The sequence below is a fragment of the Dermochelys coriacea genome, chromosome 4 (genome assembly GCF_009764565.3).
Source record: "Dermochelys coriacea isolate rDerCor1 chromosome 4, rDerCor1.pri.v4, whole genome shotgun sequence".
NCBI lineage: Eukaryota > Metazoa > Chordata > Testudines > Dermochelyidae > Dermochelys > Dermochelys coriacea.
In genome coordinates, this window is record NC_050071.1 from 34240275 (window position 1) to 34254051 (window position 13777).

General features: G+C 43.0%; 2 protein-coding genes across 3 annotated transcripts in view; one reads left to right on the forward strand and one right to left on the reverse strand.

The window, feature by feature from the left end:
* The window catches only part of CFI (complement factor I), a 45356-nt gene extending 44694 nt beyond the window's left edge, over positions 1-662 (reverse strand). Inside the window, exon 1 of the mRNA XM_038398689.2 lies at positions 503-662. Within this exon, the coding sequence (XP_038254617.1) occupies positions 503-517 (15 nt within the window). The 5' untranslated portion in view covers positions 518-662. The remainder of the gene's footprint in view (positions 1-502) is intronic.
* On the forward strand, positions 448-11376 carry GAR1 (GAR1 ribonucleoprotein). 2 transcript variants are annotated; one of them, XM_038398691.2, is made up of 7 exons: positions 448-911; positions 3301-3515; positions 3600-3754; positions 7293-7352; positions 8045-8168; positions 9104-9178; positions 10246-11376. In XM_038398691.2, exons 2-7 carry the CDS (start codon positions 3311-3313, stop codon positions 10257-10259), a joined length of 633 nt encoding a protein of 210 aa, XP_038254619.1. In that variant the 5' UTR covers positions 448-911; positions 3301-3310; the 3' UTR covers positions 10260-11376. The 2 variants fall into 2 exon arrangements, with proteins under 2 accessions (XP_038254619.1, XP_043369009.1); XM_043513074.1 differs by lacking the exon at positions 10246-11376 and adding an exon at positions 9884-10202 and having other exon boundaries at positions 685-911; positions 9104-9185.
* The last annotated feature ends 2401 nt before the right edge of the window (positions 11377-13777 follow it).

Below are 13777 nucleotides of genomic sequence, written 5' to 3' on the forward strand. Positions count from 1 at the left end.
CAACTATTATAAGCATGCTCTTCATTCCCTCATCCAAGTCGCTAAGGAAACCACCGAATAGTATCAGCCCCCCCCGCCCCCCCGAGGTACCCCAGTAGATGTAGCCACCCGGTCTGCAAGTGAACCACTCAGTGCCGTTCTGCACCCCCCGCAACAGTCGCTCCCTCTAGTCTCCCGAGTTTGCTCATGATACACTCAAGTGGGACTGCCTCAAAAGCCTTGAAGTGTGGTTTGACGCGTGGCTACCCATTTGCTGGGCCGGGCCCGTTCCTTCAATTCGTAGCGCCTCTGGCAGGCTAGCCACGGACCCGCCCCACCCCCCGGCCCATCAGTCCAGAGCAGGGCACAGTGTCAAGCCACAGCACGGCAGCTGCACCCGGACGCCCCGTGCGCAGGTGGCCGAGCCCCAGCCCGCTCAGGGAGCCTGGCGCCCCGCCGGCCGCACGCGCTGAGCAGGGCAAGCAGCAGCCTGGGGGGCCGAGGAAGAAGGAAACGCCGGTACCGTACTGCGGCGCATGCGCCTCCCTACTCTTCCCGCCTCCGTGTCATCACGCCGGAAGAAATTCCTCCTCTGGGCGCCACTCACAGCCGAGGGGGCGGGGACGCGAAGGAGGGAGGCTTTCTTTCATTGGTCCCGCGGCAGCTCTCAGCCAGCCCCCGATTCAGGAGTGCTGCGCCGGCTTGCCGCGGCTCCCAGACTGTCGTAAAACTGGCGCAAAAAGCAAATCCGCGGTGGTGAATAACGGCCTTTGCTTTACGGCAGATTCCTCTGTGCGCGTCTGGGATTGGCTGAGGAAAAGGAGCGGGTGACTCGAGGCGCACGCCCCTGCCCGGTCGCGGTTTGTTGACGACATCGGTAGCGGCCGGCTGGCCGGGCCTGTGGAAGGAGCCACGTGGGGCGCTTGTAGTGGGTGAGTGAGGGGTGCTCGCACTGGGGGCTGCCACTACTTTCTCCTAGTTGGCTGCGTTGCTCGGGGGGTCGAAGGTTCCGGCTCTTTGAATAATGGGATTAATGGTCTCTTCAGAACGAAATACTGACTCCCCCGGTCTCTGGGCTGGGTCCCCTCGCACCTCAGAGGCCCCTTCCCCCGGTCTCTGGGCTGGGTCCCCTCGCACCTCAGACGCCCCTTCCCCCGGTCTCTGGGCTGGGTCCCCTCGCACCTCAGAGGCCCCTTCCCCCGGTCTCTGGGCTGGGTCCCCTCGCACCTCAGAGGCCCCTTCCCCCGGTCTCTGGGCTGGGTCCCCTCGCACCTCAGAGGCCCCTTCCCCCGGTCTCTGGGCTGGGTCCCCTCGCACCTCAGAGGCCCCTTCCCCCGGTCTCTGGGCTGGGTCCCCTCGCACCTCAGAGCCTCCCCTTTCCCCGGTGGGTTCCATTCAATGTCAGAGGTCCCCCCCCCCCGCCTATACCCCGTGTCTGAGGGTGCTGCCTGCAATTAACCCTCCCTGAGACCATTCACCTTTGCCTGGTGCTGCTGTGGTTGACTATCGCTGGGTTTATGCCCAAGCATTGAGGTGGGCAGCCACGTGTGAACTGCTTGCCTTCTCTCTCCACCTACTGTGGGGTGTGGCTGCAGATTCCTGCCCCCTCATCACTGGCCTGGTGTTGGGGAGAATCAGAGAGAGAACCCCAGCAGTCCTGGACTATGCCCCGTGTGCATCTGACAAAGGGATGTGCTGATCAGTAAACACCGAACCCACACTAAGCATAAGTAGATTAAGCAATTGCTTAGGGCCCGGAGCACTTCAAGGGGACTCCCAATTCAACTTTTATTATAAGAACTTTCCTGTTTTAGTATTGAAGGGGCCACAGATATTCCTGCTGCAGGCCTCCAATGGGTTCTGAGTAAAACCCATCGTCTATGTTACTAATAATGCCTCAGCCTGGCAGGTTTGAGGTTCGCATGAGAAGCCTGCAGTGTGGAATATGCTGAATTCACGTTGGGCTGTGTCTGTGCCAGGGAAAGGTGTCACTCAGCTAACTTGTGTACAATCCTAGTACAGACAAGGCAATTTGTAGTTTTCTCCTGAGTTAGCACATGAAGATCAACCTTAGGCTACCGCTGTCTCTAAGCCTTCTAAGGGTATGTCTGTACTGCAATTAAAAACCTGTGACTGGCTCATGCCAACCGACGTTGGCTCATGGGGCTGTTTAAGTGCAGTGTAGATGTTCAGGTTTGGGCTGGAGCCTGACCGTGTGAGGTGGGAGAGTCTCAGAGCTCCAAACACCTACACTGCAGTTAAACGGCCCCTTAGCTCAAGCCCCATGATCCCAAGTCAGCTGGCATGGGCCAGCTGTGGGTGTCTGATTGCAGTGTAGACTTATCCTAAGAGTACGGCTACACTGCGGTAAAACCCCTGCAGCAACAGACTTCAGAGCATGGGCTCCAGCCTGACCTCAAATGTCTGTATTACAGTTTTATAGTCCCACAAGCCCGAATCAACTGACATGGGCCAGCCGCAGGTGTTTTATTGTAGATGTACCCTAAAGGTAAGTCTTCACTGCAATGAAAGACCCATGGCAGCAAGTTTCAGAGCCTGGGTCAACTGACCTGAGCTCATGGTGTGGGGCTAAAAATAGCAGCATAGGTGCTTGGATTGAAGCCCAGTTCTGAGACCTCACAACCCAAGCCAGAATGTTCACATTGCTCTTTTTTAGCCCTGCAGCCCAAGCCTGAGTCAGTGGCCCCGGGCTCTGAAACTTGCTGCTGCATGTCTTTCATTGCAGTGTAGACCTATCCTAATTCGTCCTGCCTATTCAGATGAAAACTACAAATTGCCTCATCTCCACTAGGATTTTACCTAGATTGGCAAGGTGGATGAAATATTTGGTCTCTGTGTACCCTTACTTAGCCTGCAGCAATACTGGGAGTAAATAAGATTCATTTTGGAGACGTTCAGGATAAAAAATTCAAATGTATGCTAAATCATGCTTGTTTTGTGGCAATCATTAATTTGTGTCATAGCTGAAATCTGTTGCAGTGTCCAGTCATAGAAAAAGAAGGGGGAGATATTTGTTACACAGCACTATGTGTGTAAAAAGTACCAGTCTAAAATCCTTCCTTTCCCTTCTGCTTCTATGAATAGACTTTGCGGTAGCTTTAATTTTAGATGGATCAATCTTGAGTTGATCAATGAACATATATTTCAGTTAAGAGCCAAATCAATAAGTGTTAAATCAGCAAACGAAGTTGTATGGTACTCTGGGGTCTCAACTAACTTGGAAACTTAGTAAGTCATGAAGTGCCCTTGACCATTGCTTTTTAATTGACTGATTTTTTTCCCCTTCCTCTCCCCATTTAGCAGGTAGAAAATGTCTTTTAGAGGCAGAGGAGGAGGCGGAGGTGGCTTCAATCGTGGTGGCGGAGGTGGCTTCAATCGTGGTGGCGGAGGTGGCTTCAATCGTGGTGGCGGAGGTGGCTTCAATCGAGGTGGACGAGGTGGCTTTGGGCGTGGAAGGGGTGGACGTGGAGGCTTCAACAGAGGATATGACCAAGGACCTCCTGAAAGCGTAGTTAGTAAGTTATCTCGAGAGATTGTGTTCATATTCGTTTGGAATGAATGTTCCAGTTTTCAGTACATCCTTTTTTTCCTTACTGCAGTATTGGGAGAGTTCATGCATCCTTGTGAAGATGACATTGTTTGTAAATGCACAACAGAAGAAAATAGAGTGCCTTATTTCAATGCACCAGTTTACTTGGATAATAAAGAACAGATTGGCAAAGTGGATGAAATATTTGGACAGCTAAGAGACTTTGTATCCTTCAAAAGTAGATTGTTCTGGATATTTGTGGTAAAGCCAATGACTGAAGAGATTGCTCTGCCATTTCAAAATAGCATAGGACATGTGTACACAAGAATGTGTACTAGTCAAACTGATATGCCAATATAGTGTGGACACTTATTTTGGTACAGTGACGGCTTTTTTTGATTTACCTTAAACTCCTTCCAAAGTGATGTAAGCTAAACTTTAAAATAAAAAAAGCAGGGGGGATGAGCGGGAATCTTGTATTGAGGTAAGTGTTTCTACAAGAGGAGTTTTACCACCATAATTATATCATTTTAAATTTAGGTCTTAACTTGTATGGATATAACTTTCCTGTTAAAGAAGCCCTTAGCCTCTTTGTTTTAGACACTGGAAGACTGAATTATTTTTTCTTGACTCATGCCTAATATAAGTACTATAAATAGATATTTAGTCTTGGGGGAATTGTGCGCCACTGCACGTGCACAGAATTCATGTCCCCCGCAGATTGCTGTGCTTCCCCGCAGAAAAATTACTTCCTGACAGGGAAGAAAGGGAAGCTGCAAGAGTGGTCACGCACCCCTCCGTAGCATTGCAGGTACAGTGTTTCAGGCACCCTGAGCAGTTGGCAGAGAGGTAAATCACCGTGGGGCTGGGGATACCCCAGCCAGTGGCTCCTACCCTGAGCTGGGATCAGCTGCTAGTTCTGGCTGGGCTGGAGGCAGAAGAGGATAGGACTTCCTCTTTCCCTGCAAGGAGTGGCTGGGGCTGTGTCAGACCCATCCCCAGAAATCTCCTTCAGCTGCAGGAATCTCAGCATCCTCCCCTGCTTCCTGCCCACATCACTCCTCAGCTGTGGGGGAGGGGTCACTATATGCGGAGCTGCTCCCCCATCCACTCAACCCCGTGCCTCTGGACTTCCCATACCTAGACACCCTGCCAAGCCTTACCCAGTACAACCAGAACCCCCCTAGCTCTCCATACCCGAACCCCACCCCACTGAGCTTCAACCCCTGCATCTGGAGCCCCCTTCCACCCAGACCTCCGGATCCTGTACCGAGATCACTCCCCATTGACCTCCCTGCACTCAAATTCCCACCCTGATGGCCCACCCCCACACCACTGATTGCCAAATAGCTGCACCGAGACCCTCCCCCCCCCCCGCTAAGACCCCCACACCCAGACTCCTCCACTGAGTCCCAACAACCTTTACCTCAAAGCCCCTGCAGAGTCCCATTGCCCCTGCACCTGGAACGCCCCCAATGAGCCTCTGTGCATCCAGATCCCCCCACACCTAGACCCTCCTTTGAGCTGCCTGTGCCGAGGTTGTCCCACACAGAATATTCTCATCCCACACCTGGATCCCCCCCACACTGAGCCCCTCCACACTTGGATCCTGCCTGGTTGAGCCTACCTGCCCACACATGGTACACCTGATGCAGGGGGCAGGGCCCCAGGGTGTTTCTGGGGCAGGCCCAGGCTTTGTGCCGTGTCAGGGTTGGGTGCAGGCTCACCAATGAGTCTGTGTTGAGGGGAGTATGGGGAGCTGCAGGGTGATCTTCCATCTTTGTGCAGCCAGTGGCCTGTGCTCCCCACTGCCATGCTGGAGCCTCTGCATTTATTTATTGACAAAACATGCAGAATTTTAAAATATGGTGCACAGAATTTTTAATTTTTTTGGCGCAAAATGCCCTCAGGAATAGATATTGTTTTTGGAGGGGCCTTACATTACTTATTATTTTTTCCTTGTACTATGAACCACAAGAATGGCATTTTCCATTTATAAAACTCGGCTACTGTTTATAAGTCTGGGTCATCTCAACTTTCTGTGAAAACTTGTGTATGGATCTACTGAAGGGCATGCTGCAGGAGCAGCAGAGATGGTGGATCCACATGGGCAGCAGAGAATCTATAATATCTTAAAACAGACTAATTTTATGACTGTAGTGATAGAACAAGCCAGGCAGGCAGTGGGGTTTTTGCAAATATATTTTGTTTGGATAGTTCACATCTGTAAGTGGAGTCCACTGTGCTGGGTATCGGTAATAGGATTGAATCATCCTAGTTATCAGCTCTTAAAAAAACTCAACCAATTCCATTTCCATCTCACTGCACAAAAAACTGCCACCAGCACTCAATACTGGAATATCTGAACTTGAAACACTGATGGTATTGAGGATTAAGTTTGGGTTTTGAAAGTCAGGATCTTTTTCCACCATGTGTGACTTCGGACAAGTTGGTTGACTTTCATTTCTCATTTTCCCCATATCTTTTTTTATAAAGGTGGTACTTACTTACTTTATAGGCCGCGTGTAAAGGCTCACTGGATGTTTAATCTGCTTTAAAGATTTTTAATAATGCATTAATTTGTTCATTAATGCAAATGTATTGAACAAATACTAACCTACGTATGGGTGAAAATACTGTGTTCAATAAGCTACACCGGCATACATTTTAGACATTAATGTGGTATTCCAAATGGTGGTGACTCTGGATTGTTTTGCTGCTTTTTTCACTTCACTGTTGATGGTATTCATAACGAATTTAAAGTGGGGTTGGTAGACAGAAGCAGAAACCTACACAGCAAGTTTAATAGATTTGTCTCCTTTTTAGTTTTACTGCTAAATTTTCTCCCTCCTTTTCTCTCACTTACCATAGATGGTTGAAGTTAGGCTCCTAAATCCATATTTAGGTACCTAACTGAGTGTCTTGGTTTTTCCAACATGCAGACCTCCTAGCAGTTCTCACTCAGTGACTTTATTGGGAACTGGAGTATTGAGTATATTTGAAAATCAGGATATTTAAGTTTATAGGTTCCTGTTTAGTGCCTAATTTTTGGCACTCTGTTTTGAGAATTTTGGTCTTAATGTATTAACTCATGAATCACTTAGAATCTGCAGCTCATTACTTTTTCATTGTCTCAGTCTTTGATTGTCAAGACGCCGGAGATAATTGAAGCCTAGAATCTTCCCCTGCCAAATGTGTGGTTATGCAGGTTACTATTACCATTTACCATTTTGCCTTCCCCCCATTGGTGTGTTTCTGAGTTTTTCTTCCGTATTAAGGTTTAACCACAAAATGTTGTCAAAGCACAAAGTAAACTGAAAAGAATAGAAATATGTCTCTAATCTTTCACTTACAGTAATCATGAGAGTAACAGTAAAGAAAAAAATCAACTGGCTGTGATTTAAATTGATAACCTCATTTTTAGAATACCAACATCTGTCCGTTTATACTGAGAATTATAAATGCAGTTAACAAGTAGCAGTCGTGTTAGTCTTTATTTGCAAAAAGAAAAGGAGTACTTGTGGCACCTTGGAGACTAACAAGTTTATTTGAGCACAAGCTTTCGTGAGCTACAGCTCACTTCATCGGATGCATTCGGTGGAAAATAAATCTCCCCACTGTAATGCATCCGATGAAGTGAGCTGTAGCTCGCGAAAGCTTGTGCTCAAATAAATTTGTTTGTCTCTAAGGATGCCACAAGTACGCCTTTTCTTTTTGCAAATGCAGTTAAGTTACCTTTTATGTTCCTTAAACAAACTAACAGTATTTTTCAGTTAAACTGTCAGAGAACATGAAGGCCTCTTCCTTTAAAAAATTACAAAAGGTAGGTATCTTAATTGCATAAAATTATTCTGATATATTGAATAAGAAGAAAATATAACTTTATGAAGAATTTCCAAATAAACCTTTATATAATCTGAATTTCCTATCACCACATAATCTAAAAATACATTAATAATTGAAGTGAAAAACACTAGAGTACATGTTTAATTGGGACCTTATGAAATGCATATGCAGTAAACAACTATTTTTGTGTTGTGCATTGGTTTAATATACATTTAATCTCATTAGGAATTTACTCTCTTTTTTACATGACACTCTAACCAAAAATCTTTAATCTGTTTATTTCTATAGTTATCAGTTCTCTGTTAACACTGATAGTTAAATGGATTATGAGAATTTTGTGTTCATTTACGTTTCCTGTCTGCTCTCACATACACCTTTTTTAACTATCTCTTTTTAAAAAAAAAAAATCGGTGCCTTTGCAAAATCTACTCTTTTAACCACAAATCTTAATCTGGTTACAGAAATAATTTTCTGATGTTGACACAAACTACATTTTTAAAAGTTTTGGGTATTTGATGTCACTCTTTGCAAAGAAGACTTTAAAAATGTTGATGACAGAGAGAAAAAATAAGCCAAAATTCTGCATGTATAGAAGAGAGGGAGGAAGGTGGTGAATATTGCACTCATCTTATGCTCTTCCTGAAGCCTAACAATGGTTATCTCCTGCAGTTTTATATTGACCCAGCAAAGTTATTGCCGTTGCAAAGGTTTCTGCCTAGGCCTCCAGGTGAGAAAGGCGCTCCAAGAGGAGGTGGTAGAGGAGGACGTGGAAGAGGAGGAGGTAGAGGTGGTGGTAAGAGTCTATTTAAAAAAAAAAAAAATTGACATTTTTTTTTTGTTAAAACATACAGCCAAGCAAGCACTCATGTGAATTGTTGTATTTCATTAGTATATTATTAAAGAAATACAGGTTTTATACATACTTTTATTTGAGACCACAGTGAAAGCTCGTGAAGTACGACTTATTGGAGAAATAAAGGCATGAAATTACGAAAAGGAAAACTTGGTGAATTCCAGCGATAATTTTCCAGTGGTAAAATCTATTAGATGATGAAATATACTCCCAAAGTTAACAGCAAAAGCCCCATTTCACAACACATTTAAAAATCTATGTTGGACAAAATACTTAAATATAGTATATGGTAAACTGTTTTGGGGTGTGCGCTTGGATGCTAGATCTCTTCCATCTCTTATTACATTTAACTTCATTGTGGTCGCTGCTCCACAAATAAGGTCAAAGCTAGGTCTCTGCTTAAAAGACTGATTTTCTCTGACATGCATCTGTACACACAAACACCTAACTTCCCAAAAAGAAAAATTTTCTCTGAAACTTTATTTTGCATCTCCTCCAAGAGTAGATACTTTCTGAGAAGTTTCATATAAAACATCAGTTTCAAAGTTATGATGTCTTGAAAACTTTACCTGTTTACTTTAAAAAAAAAAAAAAAAAAAAGGCATGTTTTGGCTCTCTCTATATCCAAAATGGATTGGTATAGAAACTCCAAATATGTTTTGTTTTTGAAATGCCTTCTGGTATTTTTGGACAGGAGTTGCAGTGGCTCATGGAGAAGGGGACTGGGGTAAACACTAAACCTTACTTGTCTTAACAGTTATTTTTGTTTCATTTCCTCATACAGAGGATGTTTGCGCAGTAACTTGTTACATTCTTAGTACAGAACAGACTTGCGAACTAACTTCTGAAAACTTATTTCCTTTGCTTTTTTGCAGGTGGCTTCAGAGGAGGAAGAGGTGGTGGAGGCTTCAGAGGAGGAAGAGGTGGAGGTGGTGGCCGTGGTTTCAGGGGTAAGAGGGGTAAATATATCAGAGGGATAAATACAGGAGAGGGAGAGGAATTATTTAAGCTCAGCACCAATGTGAACACAAGAACAAATGGATATAAACTGGCCACCAGGAAGTTTAGACTTGAAATTAGACAAAGGTTTCTAACCATCGGAGGAGTGAAGTTTTGGAATAGCCTTCCAAGGGAAGCAGTGGGGGCAAAAGATCTATCTGGCTTTAAGATTCTACTCGATAAGTTTATGGAGGAGATGGTATGATGGGATAATGTGATTTTGGTAATTAATTGATCTCTAAATATTCATTGTAAATAGGCCTAATGGCCTGTGATGGGATATTAGATGGGTGGGATCTGAGTTACCCAGGAAAGAATTTTCTGTAGTATCTGGCTGGTGAATCTTGCCCATGCTCAGGGTTTAGCTGATCGCCATATTTGGGGTCGGGAAGGAATTTTCCTCCAGGGCAGATTGGAAGAGGCCCTGAAGGTTTTTCGCCTTCCTCTGTAGCATGGGGCACGGGTCACTTGAGGGAGGCTTCTCTGCTCCTTGAAGTCTTTAAACCACGATTTGAGGACTTCAATAGCTCAGACATAGGTGAGGTTTTTCGTAGGAGTGGGTGGGTGAGATTCTGTGGCCTGCGCTGTGCAGGAGGTCGGACTAGATGATCAGAATGGTCCCTTCTGACCTTAGTATCTATGAAAGTCTATGAAAGTACTGTTTAATTTCAGGGTGTTTTTAAAAGAGAATTTCAGGACACATAAAACAGTTATTGAATACTTGATTCACTTTAATTTTTCTGCCATCAGTCTTGTAAAGAAGCACACATTTCTACTAGTTTTATGCAAAAAGTTACCTGTATGGTAGTTTCTGCACTTCACAACAGATTCTCTAGTCCAAGTTCAGTTTTCTGTATTTCCGTGTAATACCAAAACTAACTTGAGTAAATATGGGGCATAAGAATGGATACTGCAATAGCTGGCTTCTCAGCGTAGTAATTTGTGCAATATTTGGGCATTTCAGACATTTGCTTCAAGGTATGAATTGTTTAATGTACACTTTTCTCTTTCAAAACAGGTAAAGGACGTTAAAAAGTGGAGATATTGGCATCTACCTGATGAATTTTCTAATGGACCTGAAAAGTAAAAAATTGTTTTTAAAGCAATCAAAGTAACAAAATGTATTGCCAACCTTAATTGTTACAACTAATGGATACTTATCAACACATGAAGAGGATGTGTTCGCTGATGAAGAATTGGAGGCAGCTCTTTATTCCTCACTTGAAATATACTTGAACGTTTTTTAATTATCGAAGCAGATTTTAAATTTTATGGTTTTAGATTCTTCATTTCTGACAGTCTATTTTAGTCAGTGCTTGACTTCATGTTGAAGTTGAAAGTATATGATCCACTGAAGAAGTAAAAAAGAAGCTGCAGATTCTCTAAGGGCACAGATATGAATCTGTGTTACACATGACTGATGTCTTGTTCTCCCTGTCTTTTTATTGTTGCATTTGTTATGCTCTGTATCTTGCACATACCGCGCTTAATTTTTTCTCTTGTTTACTATTTTGGAATATTTTCAATGATTAACACTGTCTAAAAAACAAATATTTCAACATTTTTGTCTTTTTAAAAAATAGAAAATTTGTATAAAATGCACAATGCAAGAAAAGGAGGATAGTAAAGAATGCTTAATACACTTTCCTGAATAAATCTTAATTAAAAGTAAAAATGGGCCTGTAACTTTTGGGAAAGTCCAGGTTGTTAATACCATATACTTCTATAGGCCACCTCAGTCTTCGTTCCAGATTACGTGGAATAGTGAAATGGTGTGGAGTGTTAGTCCCTTACAGGTGTGCTGAAAGACAAGTGTTGCAGAAAAGATTCCACAAACTGCTGGCGTGTTTGTCCTATGGATCCAGGTTTTGGCAAGTTTGTCCAATGAGGTGCATTGTGGGATGAGTGGAATGCTAATAACTACGGTGGCTCTTCAGAATTTGGGTGGGGGGACAATCTGTACTCTGCAGGCAAACGTGAAAGAAGATTTTTATAAAACCTTTTTATTAATCAGCAGGGGAAGCTGTTGGTAATATCATTTATACCATGTACTGGGACATTTTATTAGAGGTGTACAAAATAAACTGGGAATATATGTTTTGTGTAGTATTCTCAATATGGAAGAAAATAAACTTTAGAGTGGAACATACCTTTATATTCTCATTAATATTAACCTCATTTTATTGTGAATATATTTTAACATGTTCACCCTTGGTAAAATATTTATTTTTCAGTCCTTGCCATACTTAGTGAATTATTTGTATTACCATAGCCCCTAGCAGCTTTAGGCATGGACCTAGAATTCACTGTACTATGCACCATACAAACACAGAACAAAAAAAAAACAGTTTCTGCCCCAAAAAGCTTACAATCTAAGTATAATAGATGGGTACAGACAGATGGGAGAGTATAAAGTAAAATTCTGGTAGTTGTGTTTTATGGGAGGAAACTGTCTACTTGTTCAAGTACAGGAGCTCTTGGATTCAGGAGATAGAAATTTTCTTCATGGTTTTGCTACAGACTTGCTGTTAAACCTTAAACTAATCACTTAAACAGAGATTTTAAATGTATTTAGGTGTTGTTCTGTTAAGAGTAAATTGAGTCTCTATGTCTAGTTCAGTTCTTCGCTTATCTGTTGACATTAACAGTCGTGATGTAGATATCTATATGCTGGATACAGGTGGAGATATTCTTACTGATGCCACTAATAACTCTTGGATAACAACAAAAACTTTCCATTGGTCTTAACCAAACTGGATCCAATGAAGTGAAAGATTCCATCCCTTGTAGTCACAAAGCATGACCCCTATCTTGTGTTGCATTACTTATACAGTCCAACAGACAGGCTTAGTATTTTATGGACAAGAAAGATGTGCTATGGCAAAGGATGTTACAATTTTAAATTATATTTAACACACCAAAGACTAACAAAGTGAGAGGATGAAAATGAACATGGAATGATTACTGTTACATATGCATCATTTTTAGTCCCCTGTCATTTTTTACAATGGAGACATTTGCAAAAGCACAAAGGGTGGTCAAGCACTCACCTCCTATTGATGCTCAAAGAGAGGTCAGGTGCTTAACTGCCCTTTTTGCCTTTGCAAATCTGCCCTTACTATAATTTGGGAATAGTGTCCCAAGTAAGGGCTGGAGTGGAGGACAGTGATGGAAGTGTAACTGTTTTGAGAAGGATTTGAAGACTAGTGCTCAGACTGGGAGGATGTTCTAGGAATGGAATGCAAGAGAGTGCATAGTTGCTTGTAGAAAAGTCAAATTTGCATAGCATACGCACACAAAGGAAGGGAGGCGACTAGATGTAAGGCAGAGCTATATATAGCCTTGAAAGGTAGGATGGAGTGTTGAACATGATACTGTGGGGAAAATAAAATCCATTGTAAACTTGAGGGTGGGGTGGTGCCTGGTGATAGAGCAGTGGTGAGAAAGGTGATCTTGGAGTTGAAGGGTGAATACAAGAGTCAGGATGCCAGAGAAGAGAGTTTGATGTTTCTGTTACAGTTGTGTTAAGTCTTTTTGTCCAGCTTAGATCTTCAGCATTCTAAAACATACAAATCGTCTAGGATGGAAACAAGCATTATAGATATTGTATCCTTTAAGCTGAATGAAGAGTCTGAGAATAACTCAGAGCAGAACTCACCAGCATCAAACAACTCATTTTCTAGTTCCACATACTAGTGAAACTATACAGAGTAATTCACAGACAAGCTGTAAAACTTTTTACAAGCCAATTGTGAGTAGCAAAAAGCAGCCATTAAAAGGGCAGGAAATTTTAGAGTAAGCTTACAAGAAACGCAAACATTTGAAAATATGTAAATTCACAGTTAAGGTACCCACACTACCTTGATATGGATTCTGGACAATTTCAGTATCCCATCTTTTCTGAGACTCTTAGCTGCTTTGTAAGATGCTGCTATTGGGTGTCAGCTTTTTCTAAGAACTTTTGAGAAGGTTCCAGCCTACGGCTGAAATGGCCAATGAACTTGTAGAGTTCATAAGTGGGATAAAAAATGTGTAATTGAGAACTGGCTTTTCCTCATTCATATCTCCATTGTTGGTTACATCTAATGCCACTGGATCAGCATCAGAAGGCTCAATCCACTGCCTACCAGAGTACTGAGCACCTTCAGCAACATTGCATGACTGGGCCCTTACAGAGTGGGGAATGATTGCCTTCAGTGATCTATTTGTGTTCAGGAATTTTTTAAATAACATTTTCTGTGGAGTGGCTTTGACATTTAGTAAGGCTAGATGTGGCATAATCACTATAAGATGAAATCATTCTAGTTCTTGTCACAGAACACTATTTCTTATTGACGGATAAAAGTAGTCTGAATTTCTAATTTTTCTCATGCTAGTGCGAAGGGGCAAAGTGCTAAGTATTTATATATTTAAGGTAGTTTGGTAAGTTAATTCATAGATTCATAGATACTAAGGTCGGAAGGGACCATTCTGATCATCTAGTCCGACCTCCTGCACAACGCAGGCCACAGAATCTCACCCACCCATTCCTACGAAAAACCTCACAGTAA

Bases quoted from the DNA above. Each gene is read 5' to 3' on its own strand.
- GAR1 (XM_043513074.1), top strand. From the start codon at position 3,311: ATGTCTTTTAGAGGCAGAGGAGGAGGCGGAGGTGGCTTCAATCGTGGT. The intron at 7,353-8,044 runs GTAGGTATCTTA...TATCTCCTGCAG, and splicing joins CCTTTAAAAAATTACAAAAG to TTTTATATTGACCCAGCAAA. The intron at 8,169-9,103 runs GTAAGAGTCTAT...GCTTTTTTGCAG, and splicing joins AGGAGGAGGTAGAGGTGGTG to GTGGCTTCAGAGGAGGAAGA.